Source organism: Gordionus sp. m RMFG-2023, chromosome 2 (genome assembly GCF_954871325.1).
Source record: "Gordionus sp. m RMFG-2023 chromosome 2, tfGorSpeb1-WG-v2, whole genome shotgun sequence".
In the NCBI taxonomy this organism is placed as follows: domain Eukaryota; kingdom Metazoa; phylum Nematomorpha; class Gordioida; order Chordodea; family Parachordodidae; genus Gordionus; species Gordionus sp. m RMFG-2023.
Genome location: NC_088776.1, coordinates 44,855,676 through 44,877,885, shown reverse-complemented (window position 1 = coordinate 44,877,885; position 22,210 = coordinate 44,855,676). Strand labels below are relative to the sequence as shown.

At 25.6% G+C, this 22,210-nt stretch overlaps 2 protein-coding genes across 2 annotated transcripts; one reads left to right on the top strand and one right to left on the bottom strand.

Moving 5' to 3' along the window:
- Positions 1–2,845: 2,845 nt before the first annotated feature.
- Positions 2,846–9,122, top strand: LOC135925399 (ubiquitin-like-conjugating enzyme ATG3). The gene is made up of 9 exons (XM_065460694.1): positions 2,846–2,959; positions 3,004–3,045; positions 3,089–3,209; positions 3,332–3,442; positions 4,204–4,484; positions 6,424–6,576; positions 7,759–7,886; positions 8,292–8,360; positions 8,698–9,122. Exons 1-9 carry the CDS (start codon positions 2,888–2,890, stop codon positions 8,777–8,779), a joined length of 1,059 nt encoding a protein of 352 aa, XP_065316766.1. The 5' UTR covers positions 2,846–2,887; the 3' UTR covers positions 8,780–9,122.
- Positions 9,123–9,210: 88 nt separating this feature from the next.
- On the bottom strand, positions 9,211–22,135 carry LOC135925398 (uncharacterized). The gene is made up of 4 exons (XM_065460693.1): positions 21,710–22,135; positions 21,338–21,616; positions 20,684–21,160; positions 9,211–10,362 (listed from the first exon to the last, which is right to left on the bottom strand). The coding sequence occupies exons 1-4, from the start codon at positions 22,016–22,018 to the stop codon at positions 10,075–10,077; spliced, it is 1,353 nt and encodes a 450-aa protein (XP_065316765.1). The 5' UTR covers positions 22,019–22,135; the 3' UTR covers positions 9,211–10,074.
- Positions 22,136–22,210: the final 75 nt, after the last annotated feature.

Sequence of the window (22,210 nt, the reverse complement as noted above, 5' to 3'; positions counted from 1 at the left end):
TGGGAGAAAGTGTAGTAATAGAAAATTTGAGAAACAAATTAAATAGGGTAAAATCTGATGATAACAGTGAAAGAGTCAGGCTTAGAGATCAATTATGGAAGAGATTCGTATAGAAATAGTTTATAGAGAAAATTGCTAAAAGAAAAAAATTATTATTTAAGAAAAGTACCGTGGAATTTATTTTTAGATAATGTGAACATGAAAATTATAGTAAAGATGCAATATGTGCTAATTGAGATGATACGGTAGTGTAGTGGCGTAAGATGGGATAGTTAGTACGTGCGTTTTGGCCAGCCATATATGTATATGTGACCAAGATATGCAATAACGTATACGTTTAGGGAGTATTGTTACGCGAGGATAAAGTTAAACGCCTAAATCCCTGATTTAATTAAAATCAAGGAAATTATGTGAAATATTTTGAGTAATGGTTAAATAAAGGAAAAGCGAAATTGAAGGAAACACAAAGCAAGGTTATAATGTTCCCCATAAATAAGGAAAGCAATTTTTGAAATTGATTTGGGGTAATTAAATAAAATGATTTTGCGTGAAATATTGCGTAACATTTGTGGGTAATTATTTATGGAAGAAGTATTTGATCTTTTTTTTTGTAAAAATAAAAATGGGGCAGTAATTTGTATATGTTATAGTGTTGGAATATGAAAAAATAATACGAGGTTAAATATAATGTTTTGAAGGCAAGGTTGTGTATGAAATATGGGTTAGATGGAAAATGTTTTGGCGTAGCTTACTGGGAATATAATATGCGTATTAAAATAACGAGAATTTTTTTTTAAAAAAAGAGTAATAAATTAAACCGTATAGAATATTAAAAATTTTTAGAATATATGGAATAGGCAGTTGGTGTTGTGAAAGTTGGAGGAAAATAAATTTGGGGTATGTAGAAAAAGAAGTGTAATAAAAAAAAATAATTAAATATTTAGTATGATGGAAAGGAAGTTGTTAAAAAATCGTGCAAAATTTTTTTTTTTGTAATCGTGATTAAATAAATTTTTTTTTGTTCTTTTTTAAAATAATTTTTTTTGGTAAATTAATTGAATTTGTAAGCATTAAATAAATTTTGAATAGAATTGATCAATAAAAAAATTTTTTAATTGAAACTTGCAATGGAGACCTAGTATATTAAAAGAAAAGGTGAGATGATAATGGAGGTGAACTTGGTGAAGAGCGATAGTAATATGGGTGTGGTATGGAATGAAGAAGGGAAGATGCAACAAGGTGCTACATTGGTGAATGAACAGAGTGAAGATGAACTGATGGAGTCGATTCAGGGGTCAAGAGAAAGATTCAGCTGGAGAAACGTAGGGAGGATAACGTGTTATGGGTGTGGCGGTGTTGGACATATTTCAAGGCATTGTCTGTGGCGACTTTTGGCAAAGAATCGAGGGGGAACTGAAACTCATTTGTCCGTGCAAGATCACCTCCCATTTCCATTATGGAGAAATCCTATGTGATGCATAGAAGGGAAGTGACTGGACGATGTTAGGCTGAGGGAAGTGTTCGAGATGATCCGTGTTCAAGTACGGTAAGGGGAGTCGGCCATCCAAATACAATGGGTTTGACCAGAAGAAAGGGAATGGCTACAGAGAAGCGAATAAGGCCAATAATGGCGATCACAAGCGAGACCCCGGTGAGTGTGTATCCGGTACCAGCTATACCAGACAAAAGGGGCAATATGGTTGCAATGATGAGAGACGAGGCACGGAGGACCTAATAGAAGATTTGGAGGAGTTATTGTTGGAGCAAGAGTAGTGTGGGACATATTCAGGATAATATGAGTAAACAATAGTTGTTTTTTTTGGGGGGGGGGGGGATAACATGTTGTAGTGAGAAGAGTTATATGTTTTTTTTAAATTATTAATTGTACGCGGTTAAGGTTGCATTTTATTTATTATTATTGTAACATTGATGTATTTTTGTTGCGATATTATTTTTATATATATAATATATTGATTTTTTTTGTATTGGGTTTATTAACTTTTTTGTATAGACTTGTAATTATTTTGTTTTTATCGAAAATAGAAAAATAAAAAATTTAAATGTGTCTAAAAAAAAATCTTTATAGCAAAACGGAATAAAGATTAAGTTATAAAAATACATAAGAGATAAGTTACAAAAAATGTGAACATAATAATATTTTTTTTTAATCGGCCTCATAAATTGACATTTTATAGCGGCCTCGTGGGCAAAATGTCCAACTGGTCATATGGCCAGTCCGCCCCTGTTTCGATAGTAGATTTGAGAAATAGTTTAGATACACATATAATGGTAGACAAACAAAAAGATAAAGTTTATAAGAAAACAAATATATATATAAAAAAGGAAAAGTTATCTTAAATGAAATCATCAATAAGTGTAATAAGTCAAAATGAAATATCCAACTTATGATAATAATACCAATAAATCTTAAGGATAAAGAAATTATTTTCTCAAATTATAAAATTAAAAATGCATCAAGTAATAAACAATCTATACATTTTAATAAATGTTTTTATTTAATATATACATACAAGATGACAAAATGAATTATTCGATAGGATAAAATTTACTTCCAATTTCTCAAATTATAAAATTAAAAATGCATCAAGTAATAAACAATCTATACATTTTAATAAATGTTTTTATTTAATATATACATACAAGATGACAAAATGAATTATTCGATAGGATAAAATTTACTTCCAATATCATTATAATATAATATATTAAACACAACTAAATTAATTGAATTTCAAACTAATTATAAGAAAAATTATAGTTACAAGCAAGAAACATTAGCATGATACTAAACAAATTATTTTTAATAAATAATTTACAGCTGTTTAACAATTGTATAGTTAGGTCTTATTTTCAATATTTATAAATAATGCAAGATGTATATAACACTGTTAAAGGGAAAGCCTTAGAAATCGCTGATTTTTTAACACCTGTTCTTAAAGTTTTTATTTAAATTACATTAATTGATTTAATAATTAATTTTAGGAATCAAAATTTAAAGCAACTGGAGTAATAACACCAGAAGAAGTTTTTATAAAAATGTTAATTCTTACTTTATTCTTTTTTAAAGTTTATGATTGCTGGAGATCATTTAACACATCATTGCCCAACCTGGTCTTGGGCCAGTGGTGAGACCTCAAAGTTGAAATCATATTTACCACCTAATAAGCAATATATAATAACAAGGAATGGTATTAATATTAAACACCTTAGAAACATAATGCTTTGAAAATTTAGATTTAATATGCCACAAAATATTATATATTTTAAATTTATAAAATATTAATATTTTTCTTTAAAATATATGATATAGTTCCATGCTATGACATGAAAAAATTTTCAGCTAAAAATATGATTGAAAAAATCAGAATTCTAGATGATGATAATGCAGATCAAGGCTGGATTGAAGCAATATATCATAGTGGTATGAACTTTTATTTTTTATATAAAATAATAGTACCATTTTTAGATATATAAATTATTCAATAAATTACTTTAAAAAGCATTTGCATTTTTAGTAAAATATCAATTAATAATTTCCTTGCATTTTATATTTAATTTATTTTTTAAATTTTTTCTTATTGAATTAGAAAATATTTACATATATCATTTATTAAACATGAGGAATTATATTTAAATAGGAAGATATTTTAAATTAATAATTTAATTTTTTACAATAATATTTAATTTGCATATTAACATAGACATTGTCAAGTGGGGATTTCCTCCTAATTTACAAATTTGATATAGTTTTAATAAATATAATTTTAATTTAATAAAAATTATTCCCCAACTCCCCCTCTCCCACTCCTTTTCTCTCCCTAAAAAATAATTTTAAATTTATATACAAGGTCTAACATTTATTTAAGATAATTTTTGTTGGGGCTCTTATTAAATGTCCCCATTTTCAAAAGTTTTTTAAAGTTAAATTATGTTAGCCAATATGAAGATTATAATAATGTTGTAAAGATTTAAGCTAGTTCCAAACAATTCTAAATTCATGATTCACAGTTATTTTTAAATATATTTTTGGGTACTTATTTATACAATTGTTTGTATAAGATACCCTAATAATATGTCATTTAAAAAAATTATGATATTTTTTTTATTGATTATGAGTCATGGATAAGTTTCATCTTTTTCTAAGAAAATTACATATTTTTTATATGCCACTTAATCACCTAGATACAGAATCTAACAAATCCACTAAAGGGAGAAACAATACCCATCAAGGTATTGATATCGCCAATGAGGATTTATTACTTAGCAGATCTTTATCAGAAACTCATCATGAGTCGGATAGAAGTGAAAGTGACGAGGCTGGAGATATGGAGGCCTATTTACATAATCTGAGCAAAAAGGATACAAAAACGGATAGCAAAGATAAGATAATGGGTATAGCAGCAAATGTTCAAATACAAAACGAGCCTCAAAAGATATATGATGATATTCAAGATGATGATCAGGTTATTAAAGTATTTTGTGCAAATAATAGAGTAACTAAGTTTTTATTTAAGTGTTCTTAATTGTTTTGATCGAAATTTAATGGATTTAAATTGTTTAACCTTATATAAAGTTTGGTAAATTTACAAATATTGCCAGTAATAATTCTTTAAATGGTTAACTTTATCTATCATGCAACTTGATATGATTTATGACAAAAATGTTAATGCAAGTTTGCTCAGACAAAAATCATTATGCCAATGATGAAACATCCATTTAAAAGATTATCAAATAAATTTAATATTTTATTTCATTAAAATGTAGTTACCATTTTTGCTATGTTTAAAAAAAATACATTCAGGAAGCAAATTGAAAATCGCTTCTTCTTTTTAATAAATAAAAGAAAAAAACATACCATTATCAATGACATATAATTTATACCTAGATTCATTCATAATAATGCATTTTAAAAGATCGTTGAATGCAAATCAGCTGGAGACCACGTGCCCAGTCATTTTGGTAATGTGAGAATATTCTTGGAATAATTGTGAGATAGAATATTAATTTATATCACTTAGATTAAAATTTTAATTTTTTTATATATGCTACCCATAACCATGATATCGTCCTCAGCTGTTTTTCATTTATGTACACTATGATTGCATCGTCAGTCTAGGTATTATATGTCATTGGTCAATATACGATAAATATTTTGTTTGTTTACCTTAAAAATAAACATTGGGGAACCAGATATAAACTTGCTTATTTCTTTAATAAATTAAGAGGAAATTATATGAATATTCTTTATAATTTTACATTTAAAAACGCTGTATACTGGCTCGTTTTATTTCTAAACAGTCGTCCATTTCGCCGATTATGTAGCTTTCTCTAAATATCCTAAAAAGAAAGGCTATTTAGATTTACCTAAAAGATCATTTATTATTACCGAAAAAAAATATATTAAAATAAATAATGATTTAATCCAAAAACTTAGAACTAAAATAGAATTTCCTAGTTGAAAATATGTGTAATCTGGTTTAATTAGAAATAAGTTTTAAAGACGAACCAAAATAAACAATAATTAATTTAAATATCCTTTAGCTTAAAGGTCTGCAATAGACGGGTGGTTTTAGTCAAAAGCCCGCGTTGTTTTGAAATTTTTTAATCCACCCTTTTTCCCAATTTAAATTTATTTAAAATTTACCTGCCCGCTCGATCTATAAATCTTGTTTAACCCGCCCTCCTAATATTAAAAATTAATTTAATGGCTGGTTTGGCTCTTTATTTATTTTGATATATTTTTAATTTCTGCTCATTTCGCCTAAAATATTAAGAATTCACCTACCCACGCCCGTTCATTACTTTAAATTTTTTTTAATGCGATAAAAAAAATGAGATGAGACTCATTTAGCCATTATAAATTTGGAATGAGTGTAGATTTTATCCATGATCCTGAGATATGTTTTGTAGATTATATATTTTCTTAAACCAGATGATAATTATCTTCATCTTACAAATGCATCAGGAATTTAGTATTATCAAGAATTTTTGTCTAAGCTTATTTTCTATAACATAAAATTAATAATTAAATTATAATACTTCATTAATATGCTAAGCAAAATTTATTTTAAATTTTCTGTTGTGCATTTTTCTCATCCTCCACCTTTTCGGAAATTTTTTCAAGACTTAATTTCCCAGGAATTTTACATCACTAGTTTAGATACAATTTTGGCTATCTATATTTTGAATTGAACCATGGAGTTATAACTTATCTATTTTCATTTTTCTAAAATATCACTATTATATTTTAAAGTTAACAAATCTAAAAAATTCACTGGCAATAATATATGCCAAAAGGATATGTGTTGCAGCCATAATATATGATGGCAATTTTACGGAGGCAATTCCTTTATATTTGTTAACTTTTACTTTTATCGCTCAATTTACCCCTTTTTATCATAGATGACTTTTGATTTTTCCAACATTGACCTCAAAAGTTTGGAACACCCTGACAACGAAAATAAAAATATTTCCAAAACTAGAACCTACGATTTACACATAACATATGACAAATATTACCAAACGCCTCGATTATGGTTGATTGGATATGACGAGGTATCACAAAAACAAAATGTCAATCGTAATTAATTTACAATATAACTCGCATATATAGTGTTCCCAAATTCCACTATTTGATAGTATTACTTCATTATGTTTATTTAACACAAATGATCTCAATAAAAAAACTAGGTGAGTCCAACCGTTAATTACGCCCAGATTCATTCCGGTTCTTAACTTAAAATTTTAGAATATAATTTTTCCCCGCTACGATTTTAATTAAACAAATAGATAAGTTGATTAAGGTTCGGAATTTTATATTGGTTCAGCAGAGTTTTTTATATTTTTGATTTGATCTATAATCTTTATATTTTAAAAGTAAAATAAAAATTAGCTAATGTCAACAATCCGGACCGAAAATATGGACTAATTTAGAAAAATTCTTCAGTTCTGTTCGGTCTCCGGTCAGATATTTTCGGTCCGGACCATTAAAATTTTTAAATATGTTCGTCTATATGAATAATAAATGTTTTGCAATTATTTTAATAGATATTTATTTAATAATATTTCAAATACCCTATAATATATATTATATTTGCCAAAACGTAACCTCCAAACTCCACAAAATAGCCTTAGCCACTTAGTGGTGGTAGGGCAAAATAATCTAGTAAAGTAAAAAAATATTATATTGGCTAACCTCGTTTTAATATAGCAGAAAATTTTCAAACGTATAAATTATGAATAAATAATCTTTGTATCCAAATAATTTTAATTTAATAAATATTTAATGAAAATAAAGATTTTAGCAAAAAATTCAAAATTTCTCAGCTAAAAACAAGCAGAGCCAATATATTTTATTTGTACAATTTATATAAGAAAATTATGAATAAGACTGTATTTCATGTTTGATAGAAATTGTAATAAAATATTTTATTTGCCAAAATATTATCCTATCTAGTGTTGTTAAACGGCTCGGTTTTTAAAAACGTCCGGATTAAGATTTTAGTCAAAATAATATTATGGAATTTTGTTCATAGGTGGGAAAAAGGTTTGTGCTTGTATTTGGCAAATCTCGAGGCTTACATAATATTATTTAGGCTAAAATTTTAATCAGGCCATTTTCAAAAATCGAATCCTTTTAACAACACTAACTCCATCCCTTAATCTCATTTTGGCGGATAAAATTGATTGTATAACTAAAAATATTAATCAATATTTATAAAAAAAATATAATAAAAGAATAAGATGCCTTTATCTGTAAATCAAATGTACAATGATTTTAGCGCTGATCACGTTAAAAAGACGATAACCATGGAAAATCATCCACATTTATCAGGCCCGCCTATGGCATCCATTCATCCCTGCAAGTTAAAACTTTTATATTTACTTATATAAGGAAAATCACAAATTAGTTTTTTTATTTTCTTGAATAATTAATGTGACTAATTTTTAATAAAATTTGGGGAGATGAATATTCTATAAATCTGTAATTAAATTTACAAAACCCTCAGAAACATAAAAAATTAATTTTTTAAATGTAATGTTCAAGTCAACACTTGCCCTACCTCAGAAAGGAATATTGTGGCCTTTAAAGAAACCCATTCATGGCCTATAAGAAAGTTATACTCCTATTGTTTCTTATGGCCATTTTAATCGCAACTTTATTATTATAGATTCTAACTACTTTGTGACTACAACCCATTTTTAACCAAAAGTGGAGCTAGAAATTTATTTAAACAATTGTTTACAAAAAATATGGTTTATTTTTTTAGACATGCTGAAGTGATGAAAAAAATTATCGAAACTTGCGCTCAAGGTGGTAAAGATATAGGAGTTCATAAGTAATATAAAAATATATTATTTTTTGTTTATGATGCATTGCATCGAACGTTTTATAGTTTTTCGGAAATATGAAATCGTAAATTATTATAATCAAAAAATCTTTTTTTGGGCTCAATTACAAACATGGATTATCTAGAATGCTAGGGTTTAATTCCTAGGTTATGGCTGCTTTAGCATAGGAAAGAGGGTAGGCTTTTAGAGGTTAACGAGATAAGTTAGGGCTAGTTCATATTTAAAATAATGTGTATATGCATTTTTATAAAATTTGGGCGTTGTTTTAAATAATCATGTTGATCGACGTTATATATCAATTATTTTAAAAATAATTTTAATTAGGTATCTCGTGATATTTTTGAAATTCGTTCAAGCCATAATACCCACAATTGAATATGATTTTACTCAAAATTTAAGATTATAAAAGGAATATTTTAATATATATATAAAAAATCAAATTACGAATCCGACTATATTATCAGACACTAAAATAAATAATGGACGGACCATTAAGATTTTCTTTAAACAATGCAAAATCTAATAAAATGAAACATAATTTAAATTATTTATATATTTATAACAATAATGACAGTAATCAATTTGTAATACAAATGAGCATATTTGTGCATAATATTGCTATTAACAATTTCTATAAATGATATAACGCAATTTTTTTTTACATTCCTAGCTTAAATATTGCACATCACACCTAATTCATTCAATTTTTAAAATCGATCAACCATTTAGGATAAGTATAAGGTAGCGTAATAGCCAGGTTTCGTTTTATATTATATAAATATACCTTTTCTAAAATTGAATAAACTTGATTAAAAATGTTAGATAACATGAGTTTGCTTGTGACAGTAAACTATATTTTATAGAATATTCGTTGGCGTTTTAATTATTCGGGTTTTTCCAACTACGTCTAAAAGTCTCGAGTAACCCGATCAAAAACTAGAGTGACCTTATTAGTCGATTAATTTGGTTGACTAACATATATCTTTTATTTTTACTAGTTAAAAATTTTATACATTTGTTATTTTGGGTATAAAAAATAATTTTTTTTACAGAATCTGTTATATTATTAAAAATCAAAACGAGGCATATAAACCTATGTCCTATTGGTCGCGGATTTGATTTATTTTTAGACCAAAAACTTGTCTTGAGTGTTTTACAAATATTAGTAATTATATTTTTAAAAAATTTCAACATAATATAGTTCATAAGTTTTATAAATCAAAAAATATATATCGATAATACAAGAAGTCATACTTTAGGACTAAATAATAAATATGAATTTTCCATATACATATTATACTACAATACACCATAATAAGATTTAAATACGCCACATTTATTTATAAGTAAATAGGCGAAAATGCAATTCGTGTAAGTGGAACAAATAAAAATGTCAAATAATTAATACTCTAATATGAGTCAGACCACATAACTTCACAAAAAAATTATTGCATTTCTCCACATTAGTAATAAAAATCAGGCTCCTTGAGATCATATTTAATAATTATAAGATACGATGGGAAAATAAATTAGTTATTAGAAACTTTAATTATATACAAATCGTCGTTTCTAAATTCTATCTATTATAACAAACCCTATTTTATTACCTAAAAAATAATTATTTAAAATTATATTTGAATGTAAAGAGGTGGAGGGGGGTCACCCTTAAGGTAGATTGATCATTTAAGAAAAACAGTTGTTTTACGTTTGCGAGAATTTGATAGGGAGGCTACTTTTCCGTTTTTTTGGCCTTTTTTGTTCTTGGATTTCGGGGGGCAATAGCGAACTTATGCTAGATTTTAAGTTTTCGACGTTTTTATAAAGGTTTAAAACATTGGGACGATAATCGTGTTCGGAAAAATTCCCACCTTTTTGAGCCTGGCTTGATGCCCAAATATTTTCTCTAGTTATATCTTGATCACCTATCCCTATCTCCTTTTCTATGATAATGTCATCAGTATCGACAGATAATGACCCAGCGGAATTTGGCTTAAATTATTTATTTGTAAAATAAATATAAATGGATAATAAACGAAATCGTTAATTTATAAGCCTAATCATTACAAATTTATTGTAACCAATTATAAGAGTAAAAGTGAAAAGTTTGAGATTGATCTTTTTTTTGAAGCCCATCCAATTTTTATGATATTAAGGTTAATATTAATCGATCCTATACCACTAATATAAATATTTCACATTTTTTACCAGAACCCTTCTATTTTATCAGTAGAAAGTGATTTAAAATATTAATTAACCTAATGAAATTTTATTGTATTATGATCATCATAAAATATTAAATATATTACACAAAATAAAATATTATTAAAAACATTTTAAAGAAATTTAAGTCTCAGGTAACCCTTTAATATATTTTTTAAATATATTTTTCTTTGCAGGTAAATTTATTGAAGAAAATCATTATTAAAATTTTTTAGGAGTAAAAAAATATTATTTGAATATTTTATCCGCCATATATAGGATAGGTGAAATTAAATATAACAATCGCTCGGTTAAAAAAAGTAAATTATTAGGCCAATCCCATATTAAAATATCACATCCCTTTAAATAAATGTTGTATGGCATTTGGTAATAGCAGATAAATGCTCAAGTGGATAGTTGTTTAGGGTGCCTTAGATTCTGGCAAGTCATAAAATTTAATTTTGAGGGATCTCACATTATTTTATTTAAAATAAGTTTTTTACTATCCCTTCAATGACTCTTTTTTAAACAAATCATTATAATATCTTTTTCTTAGATTTGAGCCATTTTACGCAAGAGAAATCCATTTTGAAGGCCAGTAAAAATTTAATTTACAAATTATCTCGATTACAACATTGTTTAATATTTATTAATTTATATAAAATAATACCCATGCTATTTTTTTAAGTAAAACTAATTAAGGGTAGCAAACTAACATCGAAATATTCCACAGTATAGGCATATAAAAATAATTGTATAATTATCATCAAAATAATATTTACACCTTAATATCCGTGCTGTTTAGATAAAAAAATATTTAATTTAATCTAATATAAATAAATGTCTTGTATATTTTAACATAATATATTAGCCGTGTTAAAAAATAATATAGTTTTATTTTGATAATATAATTATAAATACAATATAATATAACGAATAAAAAAAATTTCTTATTATTTTTCAAAATTTTCATCTGATAGACAGGAACGCTTGGCAGTTAATACTGCATTAGTTATACTAAAAATGCGCTCTACATGGGCAGATGAGGGGATTACAGTATATACTTAATAAACAACTCTTTTAACGTGGGGAATTTATTAAAAACATTCATTGTTTTATTCTTTGTTTCAAAAAATTGAGATAAGTTATCCTCCTCCAATCCATTCTCTACTTCCTCGACAAATATCTCGAAATTAACAGTTCTTGCATTATCATTTTTAGGGTTTTAATTGCATTTTTTTCAATAACGCTATATGTTTATTTTTATAGGTTCGTTTTGTGGAAGTTTTATCCATGGCCATTGAAGCTTGTATACTGGATGTATAATGCAGAAAGAATATATTGACCTTCATATATATATATATATGTTCAAATCTTTAAAAAAATAAAATATATGCAATTAATTTGAGAGTGATAGGTTTAATTACCTTTCATTAATCCCATTTAATACTGCGTCCATCAATGGTTGACCATATTTGAGGCAACAAATTTTTAAATAACTATCGTTATTGTTGGGGTCAAATAGCCCATACATTTTTTTTTAATTTAATGATTTTACTTAATTATATCAAATAAAATAAAATATTAATATCACAATCAAATGCCGTTTTAAATTGGAATCTGAAGATTTTGACACTGATCTAATACTTTTTGGGCACATTTTACATCTGGTAAGCATTGAATTAGTTCCTTCAATATAGGATGTTACTGTAAAACATTTATCATATTTGGCCATGGTAATATTAATTCATCTGATTTTGGATTTTCAGAATCAGATGATGATAATGAAATAATAATATCCATGCTTATACTAATCAATTAAATTAAAATATAAACAATAATATTCAAATAAACGATAATAATGGCGTGTTAAAAATTGAAATGTGAAAAAGGAAATACAGCAGAATAAAAAATATAAATTTAAAAGATTAAGACTAATATTAAATTTTTCATATAAATAAAAAGTATTTTAAATTGAACTAACGTTAAATTCGAACGCGTTCGTCATAAAAAAGGAACGCGTTCACGTCCAAAGTTCGTCAAAAATAAAAGGAACGCCGTTCATCATTTTTTTTCAAAAAAACGAACTTCGTTCACGAATGCGTTCATTTTTAACGCGTTCGTTTAAACACTATTTCTCAATGATCACTATATCTTAAAGGCTTTTCTTCTAATTACATATTATCTGAGCATAAAATTAAATACTTAAGACTCTTTATTTAATTCTTCACTATAAAGGTGGGAAAGACTCCGTAGTTACATCGGTGGGGTCTATTTTACCACAAATTTTAAATAACTATATCTCAATAAATAATAAAATTTAAGACTTAATTTTAAACAATTATTGAAAAAATATTAGAGATAATAAATACCAAAATTTCTAGATTATTTTTACTAAGTTGCTCAAAAATAAAAAAAAATTTAGAACCTTTCTTAATCATATTATATGTCCAAAAAAAATTAAAGGAAGCAAATTTGAATATATATATATATATTATTGATTCAATATTATATAGCAATAAATATAGATTTTATAATAAAACAACACATATTAAAAAATAATAATTGATATCAAAGATTAATGCTTATTTTTTTAAAAACATTCACAACATTACATGCAATGATCTTTGCATATAAACTCTGAACAATTTGTGCAAATACGGGGTTTTTATGTCCTTAGCTCTTGGATTAGAGAAACATCTTCCTTTTTGTTTGGTAGAAATGTGTTCCTCTATATTGAGCATATTCCCAATATTATCCCTTAGCAATCTATTAACACAAGGATTTTCATATCTATTACTCATTAATGGAGTTATTTTATTTTTTCTCAAGGTTCCTACTATAGTTAATGAATGAGAATTTAAAAAATGTTTAGATAGCTGAAGTTAGTTATCTGTGATAACATTCCTATTAGTCAGAAATGGGTTGAATTAGCCTTTTAACCACATCAAATGACTTATTGCTCAATTTACAAGGTCCTTCAGGCTAATTGACAGCATATAATTCTATTTTTAAAGTGTAAAAAGTTCTTGAATCAACAAGGGCATAAATTCTAAGCCATATTTTGAAGGCTTATTAACTTGAATAATTAAATTATAAATCATATGTTCAATTTATATGAGTAAAAAAATAATATAAAATTTTCAAATTTAAAGTCATATATATCAATCAAAAAATATAATAAATATTTTTTTTCAATTTATATATTAACCTGCCATATACAATCATAATTAGTAATAAAAAAATAACGTAAGTTGTGGGATATATTTTAGCCCAAGCTCAACAAATTGCAAATATCTCAAAAACTATCAAATCAATCATGAAATTTTATAAAATGTTAAACTACTAAAAATCTGGTCAAAATCGGTTTTGTATTACAAAGATGATATAAGTCATGGGGTCGTATTTACCCCACCTTTGTAGTGAAGGGTTTAATATTTATTTTTCAAATTTAAAATATAAAAATGTATAACAAAATATATATTCTATATATTTATAATAGGAAATGCTTGAATAATATCATCTAAAACATTTTAAAATTTTCAGTAAATTTATATATTCTCTCTTTAAAATTACCTAATCAGCCCCAATCTTTCATTAAAAAGATCCTATTCAAACATGAGTTGCATATAAGCACAATGCAAGAGGGTATGGTCAATATAAAATTTTCAGACAAATCGTGACTCCAGGCCTATCTTCCATGTAAAAATGGCGAGATTTATTTCCGCCCCCCCCATCTTTCCTATCACTAGCTCCTTTTATCTCCTCAAAATTAAGTATTTCAAGTGTAATTTCTACTAGTCTTGATCTTGACCTAAAGCGCTATTCAGATATGGGTGAGCAATAGTCAACCTGACGTTAGTGGACCAACATCCACTCTTCAGAAAGCATGGGATATCCCCCTGGTGTCTCATTCTGTTGATTATATCTTATCAAGTGATTCATTAGAATCAGCCAAGTTATTCTGAATTCCGAGCCAGGCTACGAATGGCTGTCAGCTATCCCAAGCAAAAATCTCGGTCTCTTTTCATTAATGGAAGAACTTCGTATAGCTATTTTTCGACTTGGCTGTAATATATCGCTTCCTTCTAAATGTATTAATTGTTTTACCACCCAATTCTAAAGGACACCATCCTTTGCATTATAGACATTCCAAAGGCTGCCATAATAATTTAGTCTCTAAAGCTCTGAAGAGGACATCCCGCAACTCTAGAGCCTAATCACTTAGGTTCAAGCAACAACAGAAGAGCCGATGGTAGTGTGGTAAATTGGTTGGTTTTACACGACCACGACCCTGGTTTTTGGACGAAAAAATGAATCAAAACCAAAGAAACCAAATTGGTCGACCTTGTCGACCAAATCCATCGACCCGAGCACCGACCCCACACAGACCCGAGCACAGAATCGACCCGATTTATTTTAAATAAATAAAAACATTATATTATATAATATTGAAATGAAATTTTAATTATTTTTTATTATATTATGAATGGTTTGATGTTTTTTAATAAAAAATGTAATTATAATAATATCATTTTAACAATAAATTTGTGATTTTCACGCCCAAAATTTTAAGCAATTGTTAATTTGAAAAGAATTTTAAATTTTGTAAATAAATCTTTTTTGAGAAATTCTTTTTTGAATTTTAATTAAATAAACAATCTTTTAGATGAATGAAATATTTTATAGTTTTTTTTATCATTTTTCTAAAAAAATTTTTTTTGAGTATATTAAAAGAAGTTGTTATTTCTAAATAATTTGAAAGCATACTTAAAAAAATTTCAGGGAAGATGTACCTTCTAGATAAGTGACAATTGTCATAATCGTTATTTTTAAAGTTTGAATTTTTTTTGTTGCAAATTTAAAATAATTAATATTGAAAACAAATATAAATAAAACTTCAGTCAAAATGTATTCTGGATAAGTGACAATTGTCATAATCATTAATTTTAAAGTTTTTTGAGAGTACCGACCAGATAATAAACCCGAGAACCAGATTATATTATTTTATTGTGACTGAATGTGAATATTTTGCTGAATTGTATTTTGCATAGAGGAGGAATATTTCAATATTAGGATAGAAATATTCATATTTAATATTAGATTCCTTTTTCAAAAATTGTTCTTTTCATCGACCCGAGCATGAACCGGATCACTTACTCCAAACAAACCTATTATATTAGTTTATTGTAAATATTTTGAACAATCATATTTTTATATATAGAGAACGAATATTTCAATATTAACATGAAAAATAATCATATTTATTTAATATTATATACCTTTTTTAAAAAAATGTTCTCTTATAATCTATAAATTAAAAATTAGAGACCGAGTAATTCAATCATTAATTATTGATACCGAATTAGAAATAATTATCTTATAAGACCGGGAAAAATTTATTAAAGGAATTTATCGATTTTTAGATATGTATAATTCATATATCATCAAATGAGGGTATTATATCTTTTTTAATAATTTTTTGGATCTCTAATATTATAAAAATTGGCTGACTTAAACCGATTAGATGAGTTGGTTCAGTAGTTGACAGTTAAACAATATGTTTTGAGTTTTGATATTCATTTTTATTTATAGATAGGGGTCATTAAATTACAAATAAACAAAATATAGAGACTAATTATAATCACTTAACAAACCACGACATTTTTTTTAACAAAAGAATTATTTCTTTTTTTTAGGGATATACCGATATTTCCCGAGCACCAACCAGAGTTATATTCGTGAACTGAATATTAATATTTTGCTCAATTATATTTTTGTGCATAGAAGACGAATATTTCAATATTAACATATAAATATTCATATTTAATATTTTATTCCTTTTTTTAAAATGGTTCTTTTCATCGTCCCGAGCACCGACCAGATAATTAACTTATATTATTTTATTGTGAATAACTGAATGTTAATATTTCGCTAAATTATATTTTTAAGCTTAAAGAACGAATATTTCAATATTAACAGAAAAATTCATATTTATTATTTATTTGATTCCTTTTTTGAGAATGGTTCCTTTCATTGATCCGAGCATGGACCAGAGCACCTACACCAAACAATATTAAATTATTGTGAGTGAATATTTTGCCCAATCATATTTTTATGCATAGAGAACGAAATATTAACAGAAAAATAATCATATATTTATTGTTGTTAATTTGCTTGGTTGAAACAGCTTATTTAAATAAAATAAAATATTTTCAGACTAAAAGGAGGTTGTTAGTGGTGCCTGCAAATAGGTATAACTGAGATCGCGTTTTAATAAATTGCAATGGGCTCAGGCCAAAAAAAATTGAATTTGCAGAGCTCCCTTAGGTAGAGTATAGTTACTTAACCATCTTCAAAACTTTTGTGGGGTTTATACTTTATTGGATACCTATTTTCAATTTATAAAAAAAAAATTCAGTTATAATATTGAGCGTTTCTTAAATTGCAATGGGCTCAGTGGGGAAGTCATGGTCTTCTTTCCAAAAAAATGGTAAATTCTATGGTCTAAAATGTTTTTTAAATTATACAATAGGATGCATGGATATATAATTAAATAAAAAATAGGTTATCTAATACCCTTCCCCTAATATTCTTATTATCACAATTTTCTTGACAAAAAAACTCCAATATTATACAGTTCTATTTAAATTAACATTAAAATATATATATTTGCAATAAGTTTAAAATAAATATTTGACAAATGTGAGTGAAAAAATCATTATTTCTTAAATAACCTAAAATATATTTTTAGAATTAATAGACCATTTTAAAATTTATAAGAACCAGAAAGTAACTCATAATATAACTGTAACTAATAACTAGTTACATTACTATAACTAGTTATATTTTTATAAATGTAACTAGTAACTGCAACTAGTTATATTTTTATCAATGTAACTAGTTATGTTTCAAAAGTAACTTTACACTTATTTTTATTAATATCCATCGATTCAAAAATTTTAACAAAGTTCTAAAAAAAGGATGTCTTTCAAGAATTATATTTATCGTCTATCTTTTTATTTACTTAATTTCTAAAATATTCCATTTTAAGGTATAAGATAAGTAAGTATTTTTTTTTCTTACAATAAAAGTTTTCGTCATCTATATTTTTTTATATAAAAACAAACGATTTTTTTGGGTTCAGTTTGGAGGGGGGGGGGGTTTAATTATTACTTTTTAGTTATTTATTTATATAGAAAATATAAAAAAAAAATTCAAAACGTTAGTAATGTAATGATTAATGACTTTATTATAATTATTTGAAAATTAATGGGGGGGGGGGGTGAATTAAGCCACTATAAACAATTTATTCAAGAAATATTTATGAATTTTATTTTTTTCGAATTTTTCAAAATTTATAACAATTTTTATATTTTTAGAGATCCAAAAAATTATTAAAAAAGATATAATACCCTCATTTGATGATATATGAATTATACATATCTAAAAATCAATAAATTTCTATAATAAATTTTTCCCGGTCTTAGAAGATAATTATTTCTAATTTGATATCAATTGATAAGGAATGGAATTACTCGGTCTCTAATTTTTAATTTATAGATTATAAGAGAACATTTTTTTTAAAAAAGGTATATGATATTAAATAAATATGATTATTTTTCATGTTAATATTGAAATATTCGTCCTCTATATATAAAAATATGATTGCGCAAAATATTTACAATAAACTAATATAATAGGTTTGCTTGGAGTAAGTGATCCGGTTCATGCTCGGGTCGATGAAAGGAACAATTTTTGAAAAAGGAATCTAATATTAAATATGAATATTTCTATGCTAATATTGAAATTTTCGTCCTCTATGCAAAATACAATTGAGCAAAATATTCACATTCAGTCACAATAAAATAATATAAGTTAGTGCTAGGGTCTATCATCTGGTCGGTACTCTCAAAAAACTTTAAAATTAACGATTATGACAATTGTCACTTATCCAGGGTACATATTGACTGAAGTTTTATTTAAATTTGTTTTCAATATTAATTATTTTAAATTTGCGACAAAAAAAATTCAAAAAACTTTAAAAATAACGATTATGCAATTGTCACTTATCTAGAAGGCATATCTTCCCTGAAATTTTATTTAAGCATGCTTAATAAATTATTTAGAAATTACAACTTCTTTTAATATACTTAAAAAATAATTTCAGAAAAATGATAAAAAAAAACTATAAAATATTTCATTCATCTAGATTGTTTATTTATATTAAAATTCACAAAAGAATTTCTCAAAAAAGATTTATTTACAAAATACAAAATTCTTATCAAATTAACAATTGCTTAAAATTTTGGGCATGAAAATCACAAATTTATTGTTAAAATGATATTATAATTACATTTTTTTATTAAAAAACATCAAACCATTTTCATAATATAATAAAAAATAATTAAAATTTCATTTCAATATTAAATAAATAAAAATATTAAATAATATCATGTTTTTATTTATATAAAATAAATCGGGTCAATGCAGTGCTCGGGTCTGTGCTGGGGTCGATCAGGTTGGCCAATTTGGTTGCTTTATTTTTGGTTCATTTTTTCGACCAAAAACCCAACCAAAATCATGTTAATTCGACCCAACCAAGCAATTTTACGACATTGGCCAATGGTATCAACCGAATACCTAGCAATCGATTTTTCAGTGTGTTTCAACAGAAATCCCTCAGCACTTAATTCGGCAGAAATTTTAAAAATATACATATATTCAGACATTGCTAACTTAATTTTATTCCACTTGTCACCGATACTCTTGGTGATTTTGGTGAGGAATTGCTCAAATTTAAAGCCAAATAAGGGGTGATCATAATGAAACCTTCTATTTAAAACAAGATCTTAAAATTGTTATTCATCAAAGTAATTGCATTGATATTCATAGTTTCATATAGCAAAGCAGGTTAACCGATCTCAATTGTTTTTTTAATTTAATTTATCCAGTTGTTTGTTTAAAATTTTTATACATATGCACTCTATTATTATAATCATTAATTTTTTTTTATATGACTTTTGTTTTAAATTTGTTTTTTAATAAAAACTCAATGAATAATAAAAAAAATATATAATTGTATTAGATATTTTAATGAAATTTTAGTAATGAATTTTAAATTTAATTGTATTAAATTTTGATATGTTACAAAAATTATAAAATTATACAAATAATAAAATTTCTAAGTTTTAAAAAGTATATAAATTTTGTAGATAAGATTAAAATGTAGTGTTAACATGTATAATTTAAAAAAATAGAATGTAGAACAATATTTAGCATTGTTTAAAAAAAATATTGGCTCAGGCTAATATTTTCAAAAAACCTTATTCAATCTCATATTATCAGTGTTTCTTGTTATTTTTGATTGTAATATATATAATTCATTTATATAATATTTTTTATTTACACCTAAATAATGATCATAAATTAACAAAAGGAGGCAAAATTCAATTTATTTGTAATGCTTTAAAAAAATCAAATAATTATAAAAGAAAGAGTAGATAAAGAAATGTTATACTATTTTTTTTTTGTTATATTATCTGTAACAAGAAACGTATTTAAAACTATTTAAGCAGTCATATTCTACCATAAACATTGCCCATAAATTAGTGTATAACCAAGATTTTAGCTAAAATAATATAGCCTAAGCCTTAAGTTTTTGCCATTAGATGGCTATTTTAAAAAATCGATTAAATCAAGCCACTTAACAATACTACCTATAACTTTTGGAAAATTTAATTAATCATTTGTGAAGTTTAGTTGATTTATTTGAATATAAAATGTTAATTTTTTTTATGACATTGGTTCAAAGCTAGATGTTAAATAAAATCAATCTAAATATAAGATCGGTATCAGTTTTGTACTAATATTTAATCTTCATCCCCATTATAGTTGGGTAATTATGATATTTTTAGCTGGCTAAAAATCTTCTAATCTAGTTTGGCTAAAAACTATCACTTTGGCCTTGGAGTTTTTTTATGAAAGAAATGAATTAAAATGCCTTCTCCAGCATGGGCCTGTAGGTTAAGCCAAATTAACCAACATTTAGTTATTACCCAACTATACTCCCAATCCTTAACAACATATATTTTGTATATCATGGCTTTACATTTGTATGAAGATGTTCATCTTTGCTAATTTGAATTGATTCTCCAGAATTATCAGAGTAAATGTGAGTGTGGCAATTATTGGAACTATCCATTGTGTTGAATGCTTTGATATAGTCATTAGCTTCACATTTTTCATCTTTTCTTTTATGTTTTCCAATTATTGACAATCTGGAATTTTCAAAATCTGACTTTCTAAACAAATTTTGTTCAATGGTATTTGTGTTATTATCGACCCCGTCTAAAAGGAAATTTTCACTATTTTTAATTGTGTTTTTGTTAATTTGCAAAACATCATTCTTAACTATATCTTGATCATTAAAATGCCATACATATAAGACTTTGTCGTCAGAAACATTAATAGCACTGTCCATCTTTTTATCATCTATGCAAATAGACTTATCAATTTGTAAATTTTGATGATTAGTAATGGCTTTGTCAATCTCATTCTCTTCATTTAATATTTCCATTTCTTCATACTATAAAGATTTATAAAAAGGAGCATTATATATATATAAATAAATTACAAAAAGTTGATAAGAATTAAATGATATATAACAGTAAAATAAATGAAAATTACTTTTATAATTTGATAGCAGCACAATATGTATAAAATAAATAAACTTTATTTAGTAAGATTAAAGTTTAAGATTTACTTGTTTTGATTGGAGACCTAAAGCTTCATCTGTTTTAATAGTAGAAATGACTGTATTGATTATGGCTTTTGGATGGTTAATGTCTAAAATATCATTATTATGATCTTCATATTCATTTGACAAATTTAAATTATGTTGGGAATAACTATTATTATATTTTAAAACTGAGGGTCTTTCATAGTTTCCCATATCATTTTGACTTGAAGAATTTAATATTTGTTTAGAGTGTTTCAAAGGTGAGATAAGGTTAGTAGCAAGGTCCACATTATTTGCATCAAGCTTTAAAATATTTAAAAACAAATTAATAATTTTAAAATATTTGAATGGTAAAATAAAAATCTTAAAAAGATTACTAAAATATTTAAATAATACATTAAAATTGGAATGAGATTGTTTAAATAGGTGTGATTTTAAATTTGAGCTGGTAGTAATACTGTTTAGATATAAATAATTGGCTTTAGAAAAATCCACTTTTACATCTTCCCAGTCTTTATAAAATTGTTGGGTGCACAAATTACATAATTTTGTGGAAAAGAAAATTAAACGTTCAATGCATTTTTGCAAGATTTGAAAAATTTTTGCATGTGCTTCTTGTTCGATTATAATCCTATTTAAAAAATCAGTTAAAAATATGTTTGATTCCTCAAAATATGGTATATCAGTTTTGTTATTATGTTCCATAATACTTCAATTGAAACGCGACAGATACCAATTTAGATAATAGATTAAGTCACGGAGTGCTTTGATGGAGATGTGTTAAATTTATGAAATATATTTTAAATAAAAAAGGTAAAAGGAGGATTAAAGGAAAGTATCAATTACAGGTTTGATGGACGCGGGTTAATATAATATTTAATTTTTTTAATCTGACAT

Excerpts from the sequence above, each read along its gene's own strand:
- LOC135925399 (XM_065460694.1), top strand. The coding sequence starts at position 2,888 with ATGCAAGATGTATATAACACTGTTAAAGGGAAAGCCTTAGAAATCGCT. Across the intron at positions 3,046-3,088 it reads GAGTAATAACACCAGAAGAA|TTTATGATTGCTGGAGATCA; the intron begins GTTTTTATAAAA and ends TCTTTTTTAAAG. Across the intron at positions 7,887-8,291 it reads GCATCCATTCATCCCTGCAA|ACATGCTGAAGTGATGAAAA; the intron begins GTTAAAACTTTT and ends TTATTTTTTTAG.
- LOC135925398 (XM_065460693.1), bottom strand. The coding sequence starts at position 22,018 with ATGGAACATAATAACAAAACTGATATACCATATTTTGAGGAATCAAAC. Across the intron at positions 21,161-21,337 it reads TAGGTCTCCAATCAAAACAA|TATGAAGAAATGGAAATATT; the intron begins GTAAATCTTAAA and ends AAATCTTTATAG. Across the intron at positions 10,363-20,683 it reads ATGAACATCTTCATACAAAT|CCAAATTCCGCTGGGTCATT; the intron begins GTAAAGCCATGA and ends AAATAATTTAAG.